Source organism: Lichenostomus cassidix, chromosome 2, assembly GCF_008360975.1.
Source record: "Lichenostomus cassidix isolate B80296 chromosome 2, HeHo_3.0, whole genome shotgun sequence".
Lineage (NCBI taxonomy): Eukaryota > Metazoa > Chordata > Aves > Passeriformes > Meliphagidae > Lichenostomus > Lichenostomus cassidix.
Genome location: NC_139482.1, coordinates 77687684 through 77715076, shown reverse-complemented (window position 1 = coordinate 77715076; position 27393 = coordinate 77687684). Strand labels below are relative to the sequence as shown.

At 41.3% G+C, this 27393-nt stretch overlaps 1 protein-coding gene across 1 annotated transcript in view; it reads left to right on the top strand.

Moving 5' to 3' along the window:
• Nucleotides 1–26994, top strand: part of FBXL7 (F-box and leucine rich repeat protein 7) — a 174812-nt gene extending 147818 nt beyond the window's left edge. The window contains exons 3-4 of the mRNA XM_085052122.1: nucleotides 18875–19486; nucleotides 24042–26994. Of these exons, the coding sequence (XP_084908248.1) occupies nucleotides 18875–19486; nucleotides 24042–24778 (1349 nt within the window). The 3' untranslated portion in view covers nucleotides 24779–26994. The remainder of the gene's footprint in view (nucleotides 1–18874; nucleotides 19487–24041) is intronic.
• Nucleotides 26995–27393: the final 399 nt, after the last annotated feature.

Here is a 27393-nt window from a genome sequence, read left to right as displayed (position 1 = left end):
CTGCCTGTGATGGTGGAGAAATTACACCTGGCTCTGGCTGCGTGGTTTTCACTACTGCTCCTGAGAAACAAACAACAGGTTGCATTTCAGCAATTGTATCTGAGTGCTCAGAGTAGCTGGGGGACCATAGGACAGAGAAAGAAGCATGGCAGGGTGAGCACTAATATTAGATGTGTTGCAGTATGTCATATTCTGCATGATCTTCAGGGGATGCCTGACACATGTTAGTGCCACCATGGGGTCATGCCAATGTGTAATATTCCTGTGAAGGAAGAAATCTTTCTGCCCCTCTGGGAACCTCACTTACCTTTAATGCTCTGATACCAGAATGTGCAATTGCAAGGAGGCAGACCTGTTCTGTGACCAGGTTGGGCTTTGCTGTCTGAGAGCTGCCCCTCAGTCTGCTAAATGACTTCTGGTGACTAACTGGATGGGATAGAAATAAGCTGCTGGTGTTTTGGTGGGGAGCACAGGGGACAGGTCATACTGTGGCATGCTCACAGATGTAGTTCAGGTGCCTGCCAGCTGCTTTGAAAGCATGGGTGTCTTAAAGTGTCCTGAAGCTCCTTTGGTGCTCCATCCATGTCACCAGGGACACCTCAGTGCCAGCTGCAGAGGAGGCTGCTCAGTCCTGCTGCATGCTCTGGCTGGCCACGTGCTGAAGCTGGAGAGCTTGGAAGGTACTGATGGGGAGCATGAGGCCAAGTGGCTGAGATCTCCTGTTCAGCTGTCAAAAGAAGACAGGCAATTTACTTTCTCCCAGTAGTGAATCTGTCAGATTCAACAGTGTCAGGTCTGTTACTTGAGCTTCACAACCACCCTGACTCATAAGATTTGCCTAAGTGTCAAAACATATGCTGAGGAAAGTCTCAACAATACATTTGATGCAGTGTTTCTTTTGGATACAGTCTTTTAAAAGAAACAGAATATGAATTTACATCAAGGTTGCCAAGACATCCAACAGCTTCTGAATTCCTTGTATGTTAATGCAACAGTTATTACGGCTTATTTTAAAAGATACAATTAAATATAAACTGAATTTCCTAATCCAGTTTATATTGGTTAGAACATAAGAATAAACATCTGGCTTCATCCTCTGGCTCCACTCATCATTATCTGTATGACATTTTTGACATCATATTGTGCAGTGGAGTTAAGGGTTTTAACAGAGGGCGCAAAAAAGGGAAAAGAGTGAAACGGCAACACTTTTTATGCCATCATACTGACAACAGCTCAGTGCACGTAGTATCCTCTGAAACCACAGTGCTTCCCATGATTTGGGAACACATCCCATTTCCACAGCATGTCTTCCACAGCTGCAGCTGTCTCCAGCTTTGGGTCATGCTTCACATTTTCCAGGGTTGGAAGTTCTGGTCCTGCGTTAGTGCATCTCCAGGATGCATCATCTCACAGGCTGCACTGGAGCTCACCTGAAGACCTGGTGCAACCCAAAATCATTCTCATGGTTTATTGTGTCAGTGCTTTTGCCACTGTCCTGAAAGGGCAGAATAAGTGTTTAATAAAGGAGAATTTGATTAAAACATTGGTACAAGCCTAAAGGAAGCTATAATACTGCAGCTGTGCCTCTCATAAGCTACTACAGCTCCAAATAGTATTACTTCCAGGAATGTGAGAAGAGCCATTGCCTGGCTGAGTTACAATGATGGGCTGGACACACACTAAAAGCTATTTTCCTTGCAGTGTAAACTTAACAGTTACAGTATCTTGGTAAAACTTGTCTTAAAGGTTACAGCTCATGTCCATCTGTTTTCTGAGCAGTGCTATCATGAAGTGTCTCCATTTTAAACAAAGCAGATGAAACCTCTGCAAGTGCCCCTTACTGTAAAGCTGTATTCTGTGGCTTACCTAATTAATATTTCATTAATTTTAGCATAAGATAAATTTAACCTGGCTTAAAAAATAGTCTTTACCACTGTGCCACTGACAGCTTGGCTTTTTTTCATACTCATCTATTGTAGTATGCCGATTCCTGATCTTACATATTTTAACACCAAAAAGAAGAAAAAAGAGAAAGTTAATAGGGTAAAATCATTCTGGTTTAATTGTGTGATTAGACTATACTCATAAGGAATTCGAAACCTTTCCTTAGAAAAAATGTTTTAAATTATTTAATTGTCTTTAATTTGGTTTCCTAATTACATTAGGTGTATATTATTAAGTTTTCCCTGGCACACACTTTTATAAATGAAAGGTAAGCTTTTTATTCAGTCATAGCACTTCTGTGGTTTCCATTACTCTCCATACTTAGTAAGAAAATTCAAAGCTGCTGTTTCATTTCTGGCCATCTGTAATTATAGTAAACTGCCTACAGGTACAGCCAAATGGAGCTATATATGGAAATAATGCACATATATGTATGGAGAGATAATTAGATTATACCAAGGTTGTGATTCCCTGCAGGAGAAACCAGAGTCTGAATCAGCTGCAGTCCTTGCCAAGGCGGAACATGATCCCTCAGTGCAGGTGTTCAGCATCTCCTTGTTGCTCCACTACACAGCACTACCAATGCTTCATAAACCCACAGTAACATCTAGGTTGCTTTTGGAGTTTGTCCACACCTTTTCTAAGCAATGGCTGGTTGCAGCTGGTTAAACACTCTTTAATCCCTGGTTTTATTTTGAAATTCTTGTCGACACCTGATATAAATCAGTTTTCTCATCCTCAAAAGTATAAGAGAAACAAACAGCAGCGAGTGATGAATCACATGTGCTGCAGTGGAGTGCTATTCAGTTCACACAGCTCAAACTAAAATTCAGATCAAAGCAGTTTAATAATGGCATGAATTTAATCAGTAGTCAATGAACTGCTCATTTGGGATCAGTACGAGTAATGCCCCAGATAAATTACAACACTGAACACTGAATTAATGTTAATAAGCACTTAGAGAAAAATCCTTTAATTAATACCCAAAAGTTATAGTCTCTCTTCCACAAGTACACACACATACTCTACCAGCGTGTGTGGGTTACAGTCCCCCCCCTTCCCCATCTGAAGTGCACCCATATCCTGCAGGAGATGTGGGTGCTCTCACCTCCTGGGACCCAATGCTGTTCCCTGAGCTGGTGAAGTAGCTCCCACCAGCTCGGGTGCACCCCATGAGCTGTGGGTTTTTGCCTGCAGCAGCCTGCCTGAAAACAGGCAGCCCCTGGCCTCTGGCTAGGAGGCTGCTCTGACTGGCAGATGATTTTCTTCATTGCTAAGGTGCCTGGTTAGAGGTGAAGGCTTTCGTGCATTTTAACATGACCACTGGGAAGCGATTACATGCTTATTTTATGTGGTTTTTACACATGCACAACAGCAATGGTTCATTCACATTCCTGTCTTAAAAGGTGGGGTCCCAGACCATTTGCCAGGGTTGGGCCATGCCATCCTCATTTGTTCCTAGATCTTACTTTATCATCAGTAATCTGCTGCTGCATAGGCAGGGCATAGAAGCACACCCTCCACCCTTACCTTTTTGTGCTGCTAAATACAGTTCAAGTGTGATGAGATTGCTCTTTGTTCCTGAGAGTTTGGAGTTTTTCTATGAACAAAAATCTGAATTCCCTTTAAGGAGCAAATATCTGTTCAGAGAAAGGCTGGCAAGCTTGCTGCAATGTACTGCAGACAGATAAGGCTTTGTTGTATTACAAGGCAATTTGCCTAAGGGGCAGACTCTCAGCTGCCTCAGCTAAATAACTTATTCTTCCTGAATTGTTCCCCAGATATGGCTTCACTTGCATGAAACTCATTATACTCAGTAAAGAAGGCTCAGTAGCATCACTGGTGAGAGTTGTAGATACAGAAAGTAATGAAAAGAAGTGACACTTTACTGAAGTGTGCAGGAACCATGGCTCAGTCCCAAGGCAGGCATCCCACCTGTGTTTTGGAGCAAGGAAAAGCTGATGTTCATGCCTAATGGTCAGGGCTTGTGGCTGGAGGCATTGTGTGCCTCTCTGAAGCCTTTTCTAATTGTGGTTTCCAAATGGCTTCTGGCTGGTTTGAAACATAACAGATCACTTGGGAATATATTGTCGCCTTCCAGAATTTATGAAATAGAGATTTCTAAATCAATAGAAGCCATTCAGCATAAAAGCTTTGTGAGTCGAATATAATTTTAGCACACGTGTTTGTTACATCATTTCAGTAAACTCCAAGCTTTGTAAGGTCTTTCCTTGAAAAGGTGGGATGGTGAAGACCAGGATTTGTTCAATTAGAGATGATGCTCCGTGTGAACTGTACGGTCCATCCTTGCACTCTGCTATTCAGCCCTTGTGAACAGACGGCTTTCTGTAAGGTATGAGCTACTTTTGTGCCAGGATTTTATGAGTTAAATCACAGCCTGATGCTGCAGTGGCAGAATTCAAGTACTGCAAAAGTCACATGAGAAGCAGCTTGGTGGAGAGATTGTTTTTCATCTCCAGGTTGATGTACAGACATCCCATTTCAGCAGGCAGTGAACAAAAGACCCATTTCATGTGTTTTGGAGGTAGTCCTAGGGAAAATTTTAATTCCTGAGATTCAAATGGAAGGACTTCAATTGTCTGATATAGAGATACCACTGTAAGAAATAAGCTGCCACATGAACTCTTTTCATTGAAAATATTCTACTTCAGTGCTTTTGCCACCTCTGTTTCCTTCCATGTCTCATGTCAAAACAGTCAGTCCAAACTGAGCAAGAGGGATGTCTTGTGATAGACACCTGTTCCCACAAAGTAGAGAGTGATCAGGAATTGACAACAGATTTTGCTGTCTCCAAGACTGGATAAGATATTAAATAGTGAAAGCTTCAGCTTTTTCTACTAGTTTTTGAATCACCCTCAGGGATACAGAAGTATTTCCCTGAGTTGTGTGTAATACTGGTAGTATCACTGCCTTGCACTCAGCTCATATGTTCTGTAAATGGAATTAAAATGACAGAGCAAGTTAATGTATAACTGGATTATAGCAGATTAGTGGCCCAATGTTTGTAATCTCATCTCACTTCATACTTTAGCATTTCTCATAGTGACACTTTTGCAGTGTCATGTTCCTATACGTGGTTCATGCTATAAATAGTCATGAATACAGCGTGAGTGGAGTGTAACTTCATGTAATGAAGTGAGGGCAATACTTTCCAGCCAATTACTGATGTTATAAAAGTCTCTTTGCCACAAATAGAGGAGAGAGTCATCTAACCTGGCAGTGTTTCAGATTTGGTATGTAGTGAGAGGAGTTGTGATCCTGTGAGATGCTGGCTGCTCTGAACTTACAGTAGCCTCTGGTACTCTGCACATCCTAGGAACTACTTGGCATCCAGGTACTGCAGCATTAGCTTCTTTGCTTGTAAATTCAGTGAGCTGGAAAATCTGAAGTCACTGTGTGCTTCTAAAACATTTCCTAATAAAAAGTCTTTTTACCTTCTCATTAAAAGTTTTTAAATGCGACTTTGTGATCTCTCTTTATTGGCTGTGTTCCATGTTTCCAAAATTATACTGAAGAATGCTAGGAATACTGGAATACTTTTCTTTTTTTTTTCTTTTTCTTTTTTTTTTCTTTTTTTTTGTGTCAGTGTTCTGCTTGAAGTCTTGTGCAATTAGGTAGGAGATGATGAAATAAGTCATTACTATAATTTCTTCACCTGATGCCTCAGTGCCTCGTGGAACTATAGCACAGTGTTAAATGTCTTTTCTAGAACCTGAGCCTCATGACGTGTACATTAATTTACATCACACATCCTGTAAATGCGACCTTGTCATCACTCCTTAAATATAATAGTAGTACACAGTTGGACAGTGCTTTTCTCTCTGAGTTTAACTTTCCCTTGTGCTTTTTGTTCATCAGCCTCACTTCTGAAGCGGCTCTTAGACTTGTAAGCATCAGTTCAACTGGAGGTGGTCTGAGTGTGCATTCACTAGGATTTCAGTACCGGTTTAGTAGTTCTAGTAGTCCTTGTCTCCAAGCTTAGCATAGTGCATCCCACCAAGAAATCTGTAGCCTCAGCTCAACCAAAAGGAGAGCAAATGCTAATTTTTCTGCACCAAGGAGGAAGACTGGCAATGGAGTGCACTGCTCAGGAGTCTCAGAACTGAGGCTGAGTCTCAGGTGAATGCTGAGTCTCGAAGTCAAGGTGTAAGTTACAAGGATCTTTGGTATGTTCATTGTATTGTGAGAAAAGAAAGAAAAAAGGGCATCATGAGGAATTCCTAAAGCTCAGAAGTCTCATCAGAGTCTACATGAGCAGGCTTTAATATGCTTCTGTGGATCAAATGCATTCTAGTGAACTTCATCCTCTTTCCTTCCAAAGTGGAGAATGAATCAAGTACAAAATCTGTAAAAGTGTGTACTGAAAGAACTTTGAAAAAGGAGTAGCAAGGGCATTGCTTCTCAGCAATGTGTGTATCTGTGCCAATGATGATTAATAAGCATCAGTTACTCAGTGTTGTCCTCTCCTTGATTTTTCACCCCTCTGACAAATTCTTTCAGTAAGAATTTTACTTCTCTGTTTTGGAAAGACCAGGATGGCTAACAAATCAGGACTGGCTGATGATAAAGGGTGGGAAAGTTCTTGGGTCATCCTGTATAAACAGCAGCTTAAAGCAGAATTTTCTATATAGATTAATTCCTGTATTGTTATGTTTTGTTTTGGTTTTTTTTTAATCTTGCTGCTTCCTAGAAAGCTCTAGATGTCAATCCTAACCCACTCAGCCTATGACTTGACCTATTTGTGTATGGTGTGATAATTTTTAACCCTTAAATACAACTTTTTTTCTGAGTCAACTTTGGCTACTGCTCCTTCTCTAGTAGCTCTCCAAGTACAATAACCTTTCCATCACCTCTGTCTACATATGGTGGTAGTAATGGTATGTATTAGCATATCCTTTTTGATCTTCAGCTGGACAGGTCAAGATCACTTAACCTTTCCACTCAGAGTTTGGGAATTAGCACATTTATTATGACATTTTTACATAGTTTTGATTTGCTTTAATTAGGCATAGTTTGTTCTTCTGTGCAAAGCCTCAAAAAGAGGAGCATTGTTAAGTTCAATTGAATTGATAAACACGGGATAATTAAATTTAGAAGGGACTGCTGCACACCTTCCCATCATGTGTATGTACATGTTCATGAGACCACCCTGACAGGCTCCCATTTCCTTGGGCTTTGTGAAGATAAGGGCCTTTTCTCTTCATCTTCCTCTTTCTTTGGCAAGATGTCTAATATTTCTTGTTTCAAAATGCTGCTTTTGCTGCTGTCCTGTCTTTAAGTTTATTCCCTGAGATACTGCCATAAACTGGTGATAGTAAATCTGAGGATAAATGTAAAACTTCATATAGAACTAGTGATGATGTTTTAAATAATTATCTTTGGTTAACATGAAAGAGATTAAAAGATTTAGATAGTGCCAGAGTTCTTGCTTTGAGTAATAACTCAGCAATTGTGTAGACATAAACATCATATTTTCTTTTTTTGCACATTGATTTTGAGTTAATGAAATCAAAATGACATTACGAGAGTCAGTGAATAATTTTGTTTATCTCATTTCGGTAAATTGAAATCACAATGAATTGAAAAGGAATAATTACAGTCAGTTCATATTTTATGCACAATAAAGTAGTTATTTATTCTGGTGTTCAGTAGACTGGGAAGTTATTGAAGTTGCCATAAATACTGAGTGCTGAATTCCTGATTTACTTGCATGTATGTACATCTGATACTCCTCAAATGTCAGAGTACCATATGCTGTTGCATATAAATAGCGATCTGCAATTTATACAGCACAAGTCACAGACACAGCAATTGGGACCTCAGACGGCAGGGCTGGGTTTCAGAGGGTGGCTAATGCCCTCTGAATGCTTTTTGCAGTCATAAGTACCATCTGTTTTGACACAGTCTGGGACTGCTTCACACTGGTGGTCAGGAATCCATGTAACTTAGTGCAGCTGGGCTTGAGCCAGATACATTTTTCTAGTAGAAGAAAGCTGCCAGTGGCCATGTCTCTTTCCCAGCTTAAGTCCCAAATTTCCCATAAACAAAATTTTAATCCTTGTAGTTCTGAATAAGCACTATGTGCTTGCTCAGTGGGTTGTTGTGTGTGTATTGTGTGTGTTGGTAACAAGAGGGGACTGCTCACTGTCACTCCAGGGTCCTCATAACGTGACGTGTTTATTATGAAAAATCCTCGGTTTATGTATCTTTGTTGGAGAGATGCTGGATAAGTTAGACTGAGCTGGTGTCATGGGTTTCTGCTTTGGAGGCCTATGTTTTGTTTCTTTCATCCTCTCCAGAGTGTTGTTTTCTCCCAGGTCCCAAAGGTGATTTGTTGGGGAATTGGCTTTGGCCAGCTCTTTGCTGAATGCATTCCTTTCTCTGTACATGTAGTGGCAACATTGTGGGTTTGTAAGAAATGCAAAACTGTGGATTAAGTGAAGTTTTCTACCATTCCTTTAAAAAGCCCTGGAGACCAGCTTTGTTTTTCTGTTTGGCCATGTATCAGATAGGAGGAGGGATGCAACCCTAGAAACGAGGTATTTGCCCTCAAAACACGAGAATGCTTGCCAGGATGTTAGCAGGTGCTTTTGAAAGAATCTCATTCCTGGAAAAGAAAATAAGCTTTGAAAACTGAGGTGTAAATGGAACTGAGCTGATCTGGAGCAGGTGTTGCAGGTCAGCCTTTAGTTATACTTTGCACAGTTCTACTGATTTTCTGCATCCTACAGATGGATGCAGGCATGGCTCCTGTCTGCAAAAGCCTGCAAAAGATTCCTAGTCTGCAAAAGCATTAGTCTGGGAGTAACACATCTGATTTGTAAAGTCAGGAAAACTGTTACTGCCTCAGTGTAATTCTCCTACAGGATTGAAAAGAGCTCACCAAACTCACCCTGGAGTGAGCAGTGATATGGTAATTTACTAGGTACTTTTTGAGAAGGTTTATGTTCTCTTGTATGCTGGCAGCATTTGTTGTTGCTGTTTCATTATCACTCTCTGATAACTTAGCTGGTAGAGGGACATGTCTACTGCTCTGACATGCAACACATCAGCTGGGACACCAAGTGGGCACTTGCAGGTATCTCTCAGAACAATCCAGAGCAAGCTGGGCTGAACCAAGCTGAGTTGGGATTGGCTTTACCTTCCCTTTTGGTTTTCTGTTGTGTTTTGGTTTTGGCTTTTTTTTTTTTTTTTAATCTAGAAGCCTCTTCTCGTGCTGTGTACAACTCTGTCCTGTAATTTGCAGGTTTATCTTTTCCAGATGATCAGCAAATACTATGTTTTCAAAGCCTGAATTATTTTAGGAAGGATATTTGGACTGTTCTAAATTACATTGATTTAATGCATCATTAGCATCTGGAGCATTTACAAGAGCATGTAGAGACAGGACAAGGGGAAATGGCTTCAAAGTGAAAAAAGAGTGGCTTTGAATTAGATATACAGAAGAAATTCTTTACCATGAGGGTGGTAAGGCACTGGAACAGGTTGCCCAGAGAAGTTGTAGATGTCCCATCCCTGGAAGTGTTCAATGTCACATTGGATGGAGCTCTGAGAATTCTGTTCTGGTGGAAGTTGTCCCTGCCCACAGCAAGGGAATTAGATCTAGATGATCTTTAAGGTCTCTTTCAACCCATCACCATTCTATGACTCTGTGATCTATAAACTTGAGTGTGAGGAGAGAAGCACAACTTTGTGGCTTTAAATCTCTCATTGTTTATTCTTCTGTTTAGCATATGGCTTACCATTTGTTTCTCTGATTTTGAAGGTCAAATTCTGGATCCCCTGTTAATTTGAAAGTCAATAATTTTTGAGAGTTGCATACTTTTAAAATGCCAACAGTTGATTATGAAAAACAATGTTCTTTTACACAAATAATTTGTTTATAGTGAATATGCTGGAAACAGCCATTCTTGGGGGAGTCAGTTGTCTGCTGCAGCGTTTGCTACCAACTGGATGCAAGTCCTCTGGATTACACAACAAAGTGGATATATTGTCAGCTTTTCCCAGCACAAACATTCCTGTGCTTTGTCTATAATTTTCCCTTTAGAGTCACGCATATCTACCAGGACTACAGTTCAGAGTTCTGCAGGTCCCCTTGGTTTTGATCCACGTGAATGGGGGATTTTGAAAATGTTTCTCTCCTGTAAATTTATTCCAGCAACTTGAAGTTCTGTAATAATGTAAACTGATACATATTTTATTCCAAATTCTCCCATTTTTGAGAGGTGAGATAGTGGAAGAGCTACAGCTGTCTGGAGCAGCTGACTGGATTTCTGCTCATTGAAGTTGGGAGCCATTAAGCAGTTGTTCCAGTTTTCTATATAAATTGAATCAAAGATACATTTGCATCAACACAAATTTAACGTCAGCATATCATTCAAAGACAGAGTAGAATCTGTTTGTCCCATTTCAGTGTTACTCTAAATGACTGATTCTGGCCATGGATGTGTAGCTTGAGAGCCACTACCAACCAGTGTGCACTCATCTTCTCTACATTTATGTAAACTTGGTATTAAATGAAAAATAAAGAGTAGATTTTCAAAGTGGAACACAGTAGTGTAAATGTTATCAAGTTAGGTGGTCAATTGTTTAAACTCATGAAATTTTGACCTGAAAGTATGTTAGAGTAACTCAGGGGAAAGGCAGAATATGGTTGTAAGCCTGTTTCACTGAAACAAGTAATTCTCTGGATAAATTGGGAAGGTTTTTTGTATTCACCAGGATGAGGTTCATGGTTTAATTAAGACTGTCAAACTTAGCAGGAGAAGAGAGAGAGATCATGGCAAGCTTTTTAGTATGATTTTGAAATTAAGCAGTCTTGTTATCTTTTTGTTGTCTTATTTAAACCTTTATATAGAAGTGTGTTGGAGATGCTTATTTATAAGGATCTTGTAAAATGCTTGTTTTCCTTTTAACTACATTTGGTTTGGACAGTTCAAACCAAATGTGTGTGTTGAACAGCATGGATCCCCACAGGTGTGATAATCCTGCAAATGGGGGATGATGAAATGCATCCTGTCCAGTTCATTGATAATCAAGCCCTGAAAATCCAGCAGGGCACCTGATGCCTTTCCTCAAAGTGGTATGGAATAGGTTGGGAGGTGGTAACTCGTGATTTGGAGGAGGTAGACTGGGACTTCTTCACTGACCATTGGGTTCATCTACATTAGCATTTTTGTTCAAGTCCAAAGCTTGCTTTTGAAATGCCTCTCCTTCTTACCCTGTTTTAGTAACCACCATGAGGTATATGAACCCAGTTATCCTCAGGCAAAACTAAAGCCAAAAGATATGTTCTGGCAGGACACCTAAAGCACCAAAGGCAACCCCTACTGAGCATTCAGGGTTGGGGATTAAATTAAATATTGGCAAAAAAACCCCTGACCCACTTCCCAGGCCTGTGGATGTTGGGTTTTCAGCAATATTACTTTTGCTCCATAGAGCTCCTCTTTCTGGGCTGCACTCCTGGCTAATGTAAATATAAACTAGCTCAGCTGGAGGAGCTCCCTGGCATACCACAAAGTGTTGGGAGAGCATCTGACCTGAAGGATTTAAGTAGAGCTTGTACTTAAACATGCATGGAATTCATTTTGGGATATGTATTTACTAAACATGGAAAAAATGCACCTTCCAATCCATCTCTGTGTAATTCCCAGCAATGATGCACTGTGAAACACTTTTCTCAGAGCTGATGTGCTAGTATTATCAGTGTTACTGAAGACAAAATTAAGATGCTTTGACTTCCTAAACTAACAGTGAATTACTTTTTTACTTTTCCTCCCCCTCAGTCTTTGTATTTTTAGCTCTGTTCAAAAATATGGGGATAAAATGAATTTGTGCCAAGTGGCAGGGGACAAAGTCAGTAGGGGGGAAATTAGTTCCAGCTTTTGACAAATACATTGTAAGGAAGAATTATTTGCTTAATAAAACTGTAATGATTACTTCATTTGCAGTGCTGTTTGACTTTAAGCATCTACTGTGAGTATGCCAGGAATGCAAGATCAGGTCTCCAACTGTATGTAGAAGAGTTTATAGGGTAAAGAAAACTAGAGCTCAACATCACAGGGAAGTTACACCAGTATAATCCAAGGTGTAAAGTGTCACACAGAAACTACTATGAAATGGCTTAAGATTTAAGTTAACATATCCCTCTTCCACAATGCCTCTAGTCTTATACAATAGGTACAGTTTCTTATTACATTCTAAAGGAGGTTTTTGGAAACCATAAAAGGTTATTTCAAGTTCTGTGGAACTGTTCCTTCCAAGACCATGTGGATATGATTACTTTGTGAGCTGCAAGGTTGCTCATTCTTACACTGACAAACGAGCTTTGCTCTCAAAACAAGAATTGCATGAACGACAAAATCTCACAGGATAAGAAATTAGTTTTCACCTTTGCCAAAGTGTTTTTGTTCCTTTGACCTCAGTCTTCAGTCTAATTATCTGTTTTGGCAAAAATAAATTTTCTGGTGAGACGGAAGCAGTAGGTGTAACCCATCTCAGGTTTATTTCGATTTTTGCCTGTGTGTGTTGGAAACAAGCCAATGAAAAATGGAGTAAATGAAATCATGATAAGGTGGCCAATGAAGTGGAATAGTATTTTGTGTAGTTATCACTCAGAATATTTGTCAACTGCAATGATGTTTCAGGAAGAACCCTTTAGGAATCGCAGAATATGCTAATTTGGAAGGGACCCACAAGGATCATTGAGTATAACTCTTAAGTGAATGGCTCTCATAGGGATTAAACCCTCAACCTTGGTGTTGTCAGCACCATGCTCTGAGCAACTGAGCTGATCTCATCTGTGATGCCTTACAGGATTTGTGAACAGGTTGCTAGACTTTGCATTTCTCTCTAGAAACCATCTGTTTGAAGTGAGATACAAAATTACCAATATACAGAGAAATAGGTTAAAATTTATGGCACTGGAGCGGCAGTATATTTGGAAAACTGAAAACTAGCGTAATTTGAGAAGGTTGCTCAATACGCAAAATACTCTTGAAAAAGTAGATTAAGGAGAGAGAAAACAGCCTTCTGTTGTTCAGGTGTAAGGTGTAAGGAAGAAGAATAGAATCTATAAACATGGATGAAGAAAATAAATGTCCAGGCAGCTGTATGGCACATGGGAATCTGGGCAATATATCGAGTCACATAGTGAAAATACATCAGCCTTCTGAGACTGTTGAAATCTGGAAGGTTGAAAATGTGATTTCCATGAAATATGGGCGTGAAGGACTCCACTTTCACCACTGCTGGTGAGGTTGGATGGTGTGTGGTGCTCAGTTTGGACATTTCACTTTAAGAGAAAAACACACAGAATGGAGAAAAATTAAAGGAAAAGATAGAAGAAATGGGGAATGTTAGTAACATGAGTAATAAAAAGAAAGGCAAATGCATGTAAGAAATCCTTACAGGAAACGTGAAGACCTCATTCTTCGCATGCACAAAGAGAGGGGGCAAGAAACAGCTTCTTATATGAGCCAAATAAGAGGAAAAACTTAGCAACTTGATAGAGTGACAGCACTGGAAGAGGCACCTCTGAGAGCTGAGTAAGAGCTGTCCCTGGCAGTTAAAAACAGGGCACACATACACATCAGAGATGGTTTAAGTGTACTTAGTGTTTCTTGGAGAGAGATGTGAGAGCTCATCCAACTTTATTTCTCATTCTGTATGTTCTTTTTGTAAAAGGCTGCAAAACCATGTGGGTATCTCCACAGGGTAACCCTTTCTGGAATTCATGACCACTGCAGCCCCACATGAGTTTGCAAGTGAGTTTTGTTCCAGCTGCCTCTTTGCTATCTCGGATTCTCCAGTTCCTCCCAGCCTCCTGGGACTGGGAGGAACCAAGGTCAGTAGGGTAACTTATCCTGAGAGAAATGCCTGAGGATGTTTCTGATATGGAAGGTGCTTTTTTTTTTTTTTTTTTTAAGTATCACTTTTTCTGGAACTTTATCCATACCCAGGGTTTTGGAAAGAAAACGGCTGTGTTGTAGCCTGCTGTCCTAGCTCTCATTTTCCTACCCTTCTCTAAGGGCACACAGCCATATTTGAAACCTGTCTGTCAAATTCGCAAGTGTTTTCTTGAATCAGCCTTCATTGTTCCCTCTGTAGAAGCCTCTGTTCCCCTTTTCACCATTGACTGCAGCTGCTACAACCAATTAGTTCCCACTTTCCCCAGTTTCTGTAAAAGGAGTACTTGCTTGGCGTGCATGAGGTTGATGGTATTGTGGCAAAAATGTGAAGTCTATACCCAAATTGCACTTAGTAAAATATGTAATATCTATGCAACACTTACTGAAGAGATGCTAAGTCAGTGAAGTTTTGGAACTCTGTAAATGCTTTTTGCACCCATTGCTTTGCATCTAATGTTTACAAAAATGACAATTGTTTTTTATTTTTCTCAGCTATACTGACTTTTCAGAGCTTGAACACAGTTTGGTTTATTTCTTGCCTTAGTTTTGCCAAAAACATCAGTGGTGACAGCAGATCAACGTGAAGGATCCCTTTTAGTTGTCGGATAAAAATCTGAAGTTTTATTGGTATTTGCAAAAATTGTCATTTCAATTTTGTTAGCCTGAAGAGCTCAGTATAGTATTCACTTCAAAAAAGATTCATTCACAATACCATAGTGGAAGGTGTGGATGAATGGAGTCATGCCTTAGGCACAGAAAATGGTTCAATCTTAAAAAAGCCAATGCTGGAATCCGGACATCAAGTGTCCTTTGTTAGTGTGCATTGCTGGAGTAATGGAAATACAACATTGTTTTATATCTCTGGTTCTGAAATCAGAGACTGCATATTATTGTCAGTGCCAGAAAGAATGGAGACTAGATCTTGGCTTAAATATAATATATTTAAAGTGTTTTTGTTCCCAGATGTATGTATTAATTGGGAAACAAACTGGGGAGAAAAAGTCCTTTGAAATAAACCAGATTCCTAATGGAATAAGAAAACTCCCTCTAGTGCATTTTCTCCCTCTGTGTCACTTTTATGGTTCTGTTTCTGGCACGCATCTTTTGAGATTTCTTTAAAGATTGTTAAGAAATTTTCTCTTACATCAACAAACAACTTTCAGAGCTTGATCAAAGCTTTAATAAAAGGCATCTTGCACAGAAGATTGGAGGCAAAGGGGCTAAAGAGGTTGTAGGGAGGGAAGTGCAGGGCTGCTTTCTAATTTGTTTTTACTTTCTAAGATCACCAAAATTTAAAGCTACATTTCAGGCTTGTAAACAATTGAGTTTACAAGAGAAATGCTTGTATAGGGCATTGTGTACAGATGTGTATTGAGTACTGTAATCAGCAACTTCATTTGTACTTGCAGGGTTGTGTTTATTAAAGTTACACTGCCATTAAGTTGCTCTTTCTCAAACTGCCCCAGCCTGTTGGTTAGCACACAGTAAATGATGAAAACCAAAATTTGAAGGAAACTCTTAGAGGTTGAGATAGTGCTATAGGAAGCCCCTCCCAACAACATTAGAAAAGTCTGGAAAATGTACAGTAGACCAAGTGTTTTGCTGAAGCTTTAAATGCTAGCAAAAAGCTTTCCAAGTTTTTCCTGGCAATAAGGCTCCTGGACTCACCTGCTGGTTTGTTTTTTTTTTGCTTCCCCTTAGGGGTGCACAGCGAACAGTAAGCAGAAATACCTCTGTATGGAGTTCAGCTGAGCTACCAGCAAAATTCCTGTCTGAGAGCATATTGCATTACAGGCTCAGCAGACCAGTAACGTGCTCACAACTCTCTTATTTAACACAATGACAACACTGCCGTCTTTTTCCACAATACTTTGTGGTGGGGAGGCAGGGTGCATGTGTATGTATGGATATGTGTCTGTCTGGAAGTCCAAGCCCCAAGGATGGAGGGAGCAAGTTTCACATGATTCACCTTCAGGACTGAAGATAAAGGAAATACAGGGTGCACATCTGGAACTGCTATACTAATGAGAGAATTAAGAGAGCACAAAGAAAGCACAGAACATACCCATAAAACAGAAGGTCAGGCCTTTTTTAGATCAAGGTCTAAGTTAAAAAACACATATTAGTAATTCTTTATGCACCCAGAATGTCTAAGGTATTGATTATTCACAGTGCCCAGGAGTGAGAAGGAATGCCACTTCCGATCCAAAAGGAGTGGAGATTAGCCGTATTAGCATGGTGCATTGCTCACCAGGGGAAGGGGGAGAATCATGGAGTATGAAAAGCTTTTTTATGCTTAAGTAGAAATGGAGACTAGGGAAGACTGTAGCCCTGCAGAAATGTTAAGGTGTTTTCAACAAAAACTGACTAGAAATGTGTGTTTTCCAACTATGCTGTGCCTTACAGAAGGTAGTCATTCCCACAGGACTAAAAATTGTTGAAAGCAGATGTTAATAATTTAAACTTTTTTCTTTTGATTTTAATTCCATTATGTGGAATTTGAGGCAAAACCCAAACAGTTTGGTCTGTGTTTTTTATTTGTATAATTTTGTTTTCCTTTTTATTCTGGTTTATGTAAAACAAACAAACAACAATCAACCAACCAAAAAGCCCAAAGCAAATGAAGTAAAAAGAAAGGAAAGGAACTGACAATATAAAATACATGTAATAGTGGAAGGTACATCCATCATGTGGAAAAAACTGTATATTCTTTTCTAGTAGAATAATAAAAGAGCAAAAAGTAAAGGCTCTGAGTTTGCCACATCTTCTGCACATGTTTAACTTCAGGCACTGTCACTGGTTTTGGTGATAATGTGAGGGAGGTCAAACATATGGTAAGTCCTTGCAAAAATTAATCTATTAATCTCAGGGACTGTTGCCTAAGAGGCCTGTGGATTCAGTGCTTGTCTGCAGGAGCCTGGCTGCTGCTGCTGGTGTTGTGGGTTTTTCCTCTCCAGCTGTAAATCTCATTTTTAAAATACCACCATATACCAGACGCTTACCAAATAACACTCCTCGATGCATTTATTTGCAATAGCTGCCAGGGGGGTATTAGGAGGTCTCAAGGGGAGCAGGGTGTCTGCAAAACCCACTCAGCATGAAGATACTGTTCTTGCTCATAAATACATAAATCCCTGAGTTAGGACCACATAGCCATAGCACAGACTCAGAAGCCTTGGGGAAAATGTTCTTTCCTTTCATTTGCTGAAATAGTGAGTTTCTAAGTAAAACAAGATGCAGAAGAGGAAGAGGGAAGGAGCTGGGTAATATAGGTTTTTCCTCCAGCATGTGAGATGATGGTTTTGATCTCTCTGCAACTCAACTAGGTGATTTTGAGCAAGTCACCAAACTTTGTGTCTTTGGTTCTTCAGCTGATTATTTATGCCTCTTTCCCTTGCAGACGCACTGTGAAAATGCAGGTCTGTGGTTGCTGTTGTTGTAGGTAGTGAGATCAAAGCAGGCCTGTGCAAAGCTAAGTAAAAGATTGATGGGGAAGTTTATGTGTAATGATCAAATTCATCAAAAATGTACTTAATTTAAAAACTCTGCCCAAATCCAGGTTTGGGCATGTTTGTTGAATGCATTTTTGGCTGTATCTTCCTTAGCCCTTATCTGTGCTGTCACAGTCACAGAGCTGCAGAATCAGTGTTACTTAAGGGGCTGCCTTTGTACACTTCCCTTAAATGCCTGAACATTGATGTGGCAGCAGTTGTGATGTAGAGAAAAGCTTGGTGCTCTAAAACCACAGTCTGTCTGTGAAACTTGTTATTCTACTGGTATGGAATTGTGGTTACTGTATTCATTTCTAGGTGGTACTTTCCTTTATAAAGAATTTCTGTTGAGGTCAGTGCTGAGATGGAGTGTTCTCAGTATCAGAATGCATCTCTCATGCACTAGTTGTATCTTGCATAGCATACTACTAAAACATCCTCAGAGTCTCTAAATGTATTACCCATGGCATTTGCTTAACTATCAAAATTACATCTTAGTTGTGTTCCAGTTTTTTACTTGGCTTGCTTGGAGAAACTGGGAGCAGGAGTGGAAATGACTTGTAGGCAGCAGTGTCAGCACAAAGGGAAAATGGTTGAAATAATCTAACAGCAAGGGTAACCTCTCTTAGTAGCAAAATGTCCTGACTTTTGTGCCTGGTCTTTGCCACTAAAATGAACTAAAGAAGGTAAAGAAGTAGCAAATTGCTTTGGGGAGGGGAGTTGAGTTGACTGCTTCCAGTGTGACAATTAGCCCTAGCAATAAGTGTGAAAATATTGTATAACAATTCTCCAACAAGTTTCCAGGTATGCTGTTTCTTCATCACGTACTTTTCTGGGCTTTTTTTTTTTTTTAAATCCAACGGAAGTTCTCTTTAGTCCATTGGAAAGGAATACTTTCTGTGTGTACATGAAGATCTAACTAGTCACTGGGCTCTTGGTTGAACTTCTGAGTTCCAGTTTGCATGACTGAAAAATTAACTTCTCTAATGACACAATGAAAATCAATGTATGGAAAATCAATGTGCTTTTCCCATCTGCCCAGATCTGGTGAAGGAAGCGGCATTTGCTTTGTGAGCTCTTTTTTTTGGCCTTCTGCTGAATGGCTGAAGGACCTGAGAGGTGAAGGACCACAGTATTCTCTGCCCCTAAGAGCTCACAGCTGTGCCAAGGTTAAGGACAGTTATTCTCTGCCAAAAAAGGCCTGTGACTCAAACATACACACTTCTTGAAGTGTTTAATTAAGAGAATAAAGAATTAAAATCCTTAGATTTTTAAAAAATCCTTCTACTGCTGTCTTCTCTTCAGGGCACAGAACTGCAGCCTTTCCTTCGCTCACATGGCTTTTGAAATACATTTTCTCACTCTCACTGTTAAAAGTGACTGCTTAACCCCCAACAAACCTCTAAGTCCATCACACTCCAATAACAAGTAGGCTAGCAGGGTGCTGTGCTGTGCAGAGGGCTCTGTGTCTGTCCAATGCTTATTGAAATCGTGTGCTCTGTCTTCCAGATTCCGACCTGAGCATGCGGACGCTCAGCACACCCAGTCCAGCATTAATATTCCCACCAAACTCCCCTGGGTTCCAAAATGGCAGAGGCTCGTCGACATCTTCATCCTCAGTCACTGGGGAAACTGTTGCCATGGTCCACTCGCCGCCTCCAACCCGTCTCACCCACCCTCTCATCCGGCTGGCGTCCAAGCACCAGAAGGAGCAGGCCAACATCGACCGGCTGCCCGACCACTCCATGATCCACATCTTCTCCTTCCTGCCCACCAACCAGCTGTGCCGCTGCGCGCGCGTCTGCCGCCGCTGGTACAACCTGGCCTGGGACCCGCGGCTCTGGAGGACTATTCGCCTGACTGGCGAGACAATCAACGTGGACAGGGCGCTCAAAGTGCTGACGCGGAGGCTTTGCCAGGATACTCCCAACGTCTGTCTCATGTTGGAGACGGTAATTGTTAGTGGCTGCAGGCGGCTCACAGACAGAGGACTCTACACCATTGCCCAGTGCTGTCCAGAACTGAGGAGGCTGGAGGTGTCCGGCTGTTACAACATCTCCAATGAGGCAGTCTTTGATGTCGTGTCACTGTGCCCAAACCTGGAACACCTGGATGTGTCAGGTAACAGGGAGTGTTCCAATACGGATGCATCTGATGCTTGTCAAGCCCAACAGCTGCCCACTTTCCCTTTCTGTGTTGTCTTTGGAAGTAGTGTCTCCTTACAGAGTACCTGTGAGACAGGCACCACTCGAATCTCCACATCCCTAATTCCAGCAGCACCACTGCAGTGGCCAGGCCTCTTCCAAAGGAAGTGAGCTAGCAGAGATGGCCTGTTCAAACAGCACGAGGAATTTTTACAGATTTTTACACAAAGCACCCGTACAAAGCCCCACGTTGCAGTCAGTGCTACATCATGTGGTGAAGGCTAGTTACTTCAGCAAAATTTGTTTTATCTTTTTCATACACATATTATGAAGATTGTATATACATAATGAATACATCTGTAATCTGGTAAGTGACTTGAGGAGGAGCTCAAAATAAGTGCTAGGCTTTTTTTCTGGGTATTAATATTAGTTGTCATCCCTAGCTAAACTTCAAGGTCTCTTTGTTTTAATTGCTATTTTAACAAGACTTGGCTAGCTTGGACTTTTTGCTTTTTTCTTCTTTATTTTTTTTTTCTTTAAAGCTGCCATTGCAGCTGTTTAGTTCAGCAGAAATGTTGTAGACAATTTTCTTCAAGCTTGCTCTGGGGAAACAAAATGTTTTTTCCCAAGGTCACCTGCAAAGAATTTCCTCTCTGCAAATAGGCTGGCACTTAATGGAAAGGATGCAGCCAAGCAGAGCACTGAAGTAAATTTGCTGCTCAACATTTACTTTGTGATCTCATTTGTTATCAGTCTAATGCCATCGTAAATCATCTGAACCCTATTTGCTATTGCAGAGGTCCAGTGGCAACAAGCAGGCTGAAAACAGGGGATTAAACAACAGGGGATAGATAGAAAGTGATCCTATTGAATCACTGGTACCAGATAAACTGCTTTTTCCAAGGCTACCTACCTGGTGTACACTGATTTGCTTTATCTTCTCTGCCTTTTCATTTTTTTAAAATGATTTATACAATTCTCTCACCCCATTCCTAGGATGACAGAATGTCATGGAAGGCATCAAAACAAATACCTACAAATCAAAATTATGCCCTTTTTGTGATTGCTTTCTGAAACCACCAGGTGATAAGGAGTCTCTGGGGGACTCCACAGGAGTCTGTTCACAGTGACTCTGTACATGAATTACTTGTTTTTGGTACACACTCACATTAGTTCTGGATTGCTAACCACACGTTCAGGTTGAAGCATCTCCAGTGCCAGGAGCAAATGTATGTACCTGTGTGATTTAGACCTAGAGCTTTGGAGCTCACCCTGAGTGCACCTGGGGGCTTGTAGGTGGCTGAAGATGCTTTGGTCCACAGCTCTTATTTATGGATGTGCTGTTGACCAAAGGTGACTTTTTCAAGAGCAGGGTAAAGAAAAAGATGATACCAGGTCTTGAAATGGGTTCTTTTGGGGCCTCTTAGTCTCAGACCCAGAAGGTAGTGTCTGTCCCTAAGAGCTCATCAGTTTGGTGCAAAGTGTGTAGGAGGCAAATAAATTACCTGTCTTCTTTGAATTTTGTCTCATCAATGGGATAGGAAAGTAATTTTAATTTCTTTTTTCCCTAAGTTGTTCATTCTATTTAGAGCATGTGAGGGAAAAATCCTCCTTTTGAACATGCTCTGAAGTCAGGGTGTTTGGGTTCAGATGCAGCTTTTGCTGCATGAACCTGCATATGACTTGAGGATAATCAATCTCTAGGCTCTTGTTTTGAGTCCATTTTTTTCATTCTGGTGTGGGTAATTTTGGAATATGTTTTGGAAAGAGGATTCCATTTCCCCCTGCTTCTGTCTGTAGCTGTGAGGACAAGGCTTGCACCTCCATGCTCAAGCCATTCTGAGGACTGAAGTGGTTCACTGGTTTGGTTCCATACTGAGCAAGATGAGGTGGGGATGTGTGCTGGAGGGGTGAAGCTAGTTGCTAGTTAATTAAATCCCAGTTCACAGTTGTACATCTAGTTGAATCCTTTTCCCTGTTGGATGACTACTTAGCAGCAAAAACGAACCAAAATCTTTAATGTCAAAACCAGATGCTTGTATTCACTTTAGGAGCTTTCCACAATGTAAGTTCTGTCACTGTCAGCATCCGCTTTGTGGACAGGTCTGAAGTATTGCTAGAAGTTGGTTGAGCTTGACTGCAAGTTATTGTCTAGCACTCTAGCCAACGTGTTTTTCAGTCTGTTTGGACATTTCTCCTCCCTTTTAAAAAACATTTGTACTTACTTTATGGAAAATCCTGTTACAAGAGCTTTATTTTTACATTTTGTGTTATTTAGGACAGAAAAATTGTTGCAGACCCAGGAACCTGTCATTTTGCCTAAAAATCAGGCAGTTCTGTATCAGCACAGACTCTTGTTTCTGGTGAAATCATTTCGAATATCCTTCCCATGAAATGTTTTACAGTGTAGCCAAAGTAACTAGGCAAGGCAATGCTGAGCTTGTCAAAACAGAGATCGCACACTGATGTATGTGACTCCAGCCCTGCTGTGAGACTTCTGACCCCTTCACTTTCTAATTACAGTCATTAAAGCTTCTTGGACTCTCAGCAGACAGAATGTTCTCCTTGGCCTCGTGGATGCATCATTCTCAGCCAGATTTAAAATTGAATTCTGGTCAGAATATAAAATATCCAGACTGACTTCTTAACCCAGCAACCTCCTTGGCCAAATGTGATAGAAACAGTTACATCAGGTGCAGCAGAACTCTAGATGCCAGCTTCTTCGGTGGAACTAACTCCTTTCATGCATTTTCTATCACTTACTTCAAAGAATATACTAAATGTTAATTTTTTACACCATTAATATTGTACTACTTCCCTTTAGAAAAATCCTTTGTGCTACTGAGTGTGTATATATATATATATATATATAGTAGTTACCTGAAGGCAAAAGTATTTCCAGAGATTGCTCCAGAGCATAAATGGATCTGAAATACAGTCTGAAGAGAAAATAGCAGTCAATTTTAAGATGGTGTTTGTTGAACAGAGTGTTTTACTTCAAGGTCTTGCTTCTGCATGCCTGTGGGCAGTTTGCCCATTTAATTGTGTGAGGCCTAAGGTAAAATTTGCATCTGTTCAACTAAATTTGAAACCGAAATTAAAGATCCAGCGTAAATTGAAATGATGAATGTAGAAATCTCGTTGCAGGTGGCAAACTGTTTCAAGTTCATATCCCATGCTTCTTACAGCATTTGTGTGAGTCCATCTCAAACGATTTTTTTTCCTTTTTGCTTTTAACAACAGAAGCATATTCATACGTTCCACTAAGCCTGGGAATGACAAACATTGTATCAAGTGGTATAACTTCGGGTCATTTAAGTTTTTGAGGCAGTTTCCATATGTCATCATGCTCTTTACTTCTACACTACAGGATTCCTGCAGGATTTCTGATACATGGAGCTCTAAGGTCATCACTTTTTATAAGTCACTTCATACTGCTTGGCCAGTGTTCCAGCAATACAGGAAAAGTCTTTTTATTTCTACCTAGGGGTACCTCTTTGGGCATAACCTGCAGAATTTCTCTTGAGTAGACATTTATGGCTAAAAGAATAGGGCCTTGATCACTAACAGGTAGACTCTCCTTTCTTGCAGCTGTTTCTAGCTGTGTTAATGCAAAGTGCCCAGATGGACTTGGCACAGCTTAAGAATTTCCCTAAGAAGCCTAACACTGCCAGTTTGCAGTGCAGCAGAAACCACACTTTCCAAAAAAAGCTTTCACTCTACACTATGCACTAAGGTTGAAAATTGGGAAAGTCTGTGAGTGTTTTTCCCTTAATCTAGTTCTTTGTCTTTCCTTGCAAGGTCTGGTGTTTCTCCTCTAGTCTAGTTACCACCATTCATGGCCAGACTTTCTCATTTGACACAGTCCTTTTCTTTGTCTGTCCATGTCCTTGCATGCCCTTAGCAGTCTGTTGGCTCCTACCAATCCTCCCCATTCTCCTTAGGTTATGTGAATCTCCACCCTTCTGCAAGCACACAGTCGTGCCATAGTTTTGCATCCTTCCCACATTGCAAGCTTGGGGCTGGATTCACATCTGTTCTCCAAATGCTGTTGGGAGAGGGGGGCAGGGTTGTGTTTTCTGTAGTGAGTTTGGATGGCAAAAGAGCCTCTGATGTTGGTTTGCAAATTCAGCCAGTCAGCAATGAGACTGACTTTGATCAAAAAACTGCATTGGTTGTCACGTAGTATCATTTTCTCTAGCTGTCACTAGGTTTGTGTTGCAGTAACAGATCACAGGCTGTCCCTAGATAGACCTAGGGCCATCATTTTACATTTGGGATATGGACAAAATCGGTCTGTTGCTATCTCAGTGCTCACAAAGCAACCTCATGGGCCCTAGTGGAGTTTATTGTCTCCTCTGGTGTGGGGACTCAGCACAGCAAGTCCAGACTAGTCAGTCAGGGTGATTTCGCACTTGCAACACAGAGATACCTTCATCACATCCAGCACACCATTCCACACCCACTTTTCTGGCCCTGCCGTGTGATTTGTTTCTACTGCTTGCTTAAACTCACTGTGTTTTTCCACTCAGGCTGCTCCAAAGTAACGTGCATCAGTCTGACTCGTGAAGCCTCCATCAAGCTGTCTCCCTTACACGGGAAGCAAATCTCCATCCGCTACTTGGACATGACAGACTGCTTTGTCCTGGAGGACGAGGGACTGCACACCATCGCCGCCCACTGCACGCAGCTGACCCACCTGTACCTGCGCCGCTGCGTCCGCATCACCGACGAGGGTCTGCGCTACCTGATGATTTACTGCACCTCCATCAAGGAGCTGAGCGTCAGCGACTGCCGCTTCGTCAGCGACTTCGGCATGCGCGAGATCGCCAAGCTGGAGTCGCGGCTCCGCTACCTGAGCATCGCTCACTGCGGCCGCATCACGGACGTGGGCATCCGATACATCGCCAAGTACTGCGGCAAGCTGCGCTACCTCAACGCGCGGGGCTGCGAGGGCATCACGGACCACGGCGTGGAGTACCTCGCCAAAAATTGCACAAAACTCAAATCGCTGGACATCGGAAAGTGCCCTCTGGTCTCAGACACCGGCCTGGAGTTTCTAGCCCTCAACTGCTTCAACCTAAAGCGCCTGAGCCTGAAATCCTGCGAGAGCATCACTGGGCAGGGCCTGCAGATTGTAGCTGCCAACTGTTTTGACCTGCAGATGTTGAACGTGCAGGACTGCGAAGTCTCTGTGGATGCTCTGCGATTCGTTAAACGACATTGCAAGCGCTGTATTATAGAGCACACCAACCCTGCTTTCTTCTGAAGGGACACCCCACACCTGTCATTGCAATGCAGTATTAAAAACACTGATGTATAAACACACGCTCCCATATTCAGTAATGCTGTCTTTTCTGTCGCTCACGGGAGTCAGCTTCTCTTGTACGTTGTGGGTGAGGGGGCTTTCTGGAGGATTATTTTGTTTGCTTTTTGTTTGATCACTTTTTAAGGTGCCGTGGGTCTCTGTGGAGAGGCTGCCTTAATGCTAAAGCAGTGAGTGCTCAGCATCCTCAGTAGGGTGTGATTTCCATAAGAGCCATGGTCTTGTTCCAGGCTACAGTAGCTGCCTCCAAAGGAAATAGCACATAATCCCTCCTTTGGAAATGCTACTAAGCTATGTCAAATACATCTGAATTCTAGCTGTGCTCATGAAGCTGACTATGCAATATTTTGTCTGTGTTCCCCAACTTTTTCCAGTATGGCTGATAAAGCATCCCCTCCAAGTCTCCAAGTACTTTCTTTTTGGTAGTCATCCATTGTAATCCCTCAGGAAACACTGGGTAATGTTCTTGAACGTACTCATTCGAGGCAGAGTAAGACCTGCTGGCCATTGCTGAGCACTTCTGCTGAGTGAATCTGGAGATTGTGCCCGTCCATGGATTCTCTTGGGAAGCCCACCTCCAGGTCACTCGTGCATCATCGCTATTTGCCTTCATTTCTGAATTTGTCCTCTCCTGCATGTGTAGTACCACCCTCTGGTAGTAGATAGGGACTTCTGGCTCTGATAAGCAGTGACATATTCACCTGAGTGAAGGAGAACAAAAGAGATATTGGTGGCCTGGCAAAAGGAAAAGCCATCAAACCAGCCTGAGAGGCTGCTGTAATTTTGCAACAGGCTGAGACAGCACTGTAGAGCAGCAGGGAGGCTTTGAGGCATTGTGGAGCAGCTTGCACAGGGCAGTCCCAATTGCTGTGCTGCACGGCTCTCACCAGAAGGTCTGGCTTTGTCCCTCTGGTATACCTTTTCAGCAGCCATGGCACCACTGCAGTGGATGCTCCCTGAGCAAACCAGGCACATGCATTGAGGTAAAGTCAGGATGTGCCTTAATAGACTTAGAAACCTGACCCTTTTCTGTGGCCTTCCAGTTCAGAGGATAGATGGCTGATCTCAAGACCTCAAAGACATTATTAGCCTGATGTTAGATAACACCCCTGGGACAGAGGGGCTTGGAGTGTTACTCACATCGCATTTAGATTTTTTGAGACTTTGGCTGTGTGTGTTCCCTTAGGCTGGAGATACAGCTGCATTCAACACAGAACTAAATACCAGCATTGTCCTGTCACACTGGGAGCTCCTGGTACTCTCATGGTCACTCTTGCACTTGCATGAGCAGGAGTGTTTTGGAGATCCCCCATCTCATTGGCTCCTTCCCCAGAGTGTGTGGTCTACTCATGGTTACTTTCTTCACAATTTTCTGGCAGCTGTTCCTCTGTATGTTCACATGTAATGCTCAGATCTGGAAGCCAGACACGTGAGGGGTGATGATATTTTCAGGCAGGCCCCCTGTGCCTGACTGACAGGTGAATTCATACATTCCACTCAAACGCTGCAAGTGTCTCATAAGAAGGGAAGTACTCTGTCTGGTTTTCATAAGCAGTAGTTCCATCATCTCCAGACAACACTAATAAAATCAGCGGTATGAAGTGAAAATCAATATGCTCAAGAAAAACATGTAACTGCCGAGGAAATACTTAAAACAATGCTCTCTCAAATTGAAAAAAAAACCAAAAAAGCAAAGAGGGCCACGGAAAATGGATTTGTCATTGCTAATGTTAGTGGTCAGTGACTAATAGGAGGTGATACCGTGCCTTGGACAGTTAATTTCATTTTGGCTTTCCTTTCCATATTTTTAAAATAAGAGATTCTTCTCCAGCAAGTAATACGGTCTATTTTATCCGAGCCAGCTATACTCTCTGTTTATCCTTTATCTAAAAATGGCCTCAAGGAATTTAAATGTTGAGCCCTGAGGATCGTGGGATTTTGAGCCATTTGCACTCATGAAATATAAAGTCTCACTAGTAACATTTAATTGTTTGTTTAAAAAAAAAGTGAGAAAAAAAGCTACTTTTCTGGCTATGTTAAATTGAGTGAATAGTGCTACATGGTTTTTAAAGTTTCTAATGTTTAAATTGGCCTGTACTGTACAAATCTCACTATAAAGCCTTAATTTGCTACCAAGAAATAAAGCAATATATTGGTAACTGATGAGCATGCAGCGTCATTTGCACAAACTGATTAACTGCCAGTGAAAAAGAAAAGACTAAATACTTGTAAAACTTTATTTGAAAGGTAGGTAGATGAATAAGCATATCAGCCCATCAGGTAGGTGGATGACTATATTAAGAGTGGGAAAGAAATTATTATAGATTATGACCTCACCTATCTCTCTGTTTAAAATTTTATTTTCCTCATGTGGTTTTTCTTGACCCTGAAACATAATCAGAAACTGGAAGTGTAAGTACAAGAAAAAACAACATATAAAAAGCATATGAATAAAAATTTCAGGAGGGCCTCTGCATTGGTTTAAAGGCATGTTATCGTATTTTATGTCAAAAGTAAAATGGAATGACTGAAAGGGTAGAGCACTTGCTGAAGCAGTG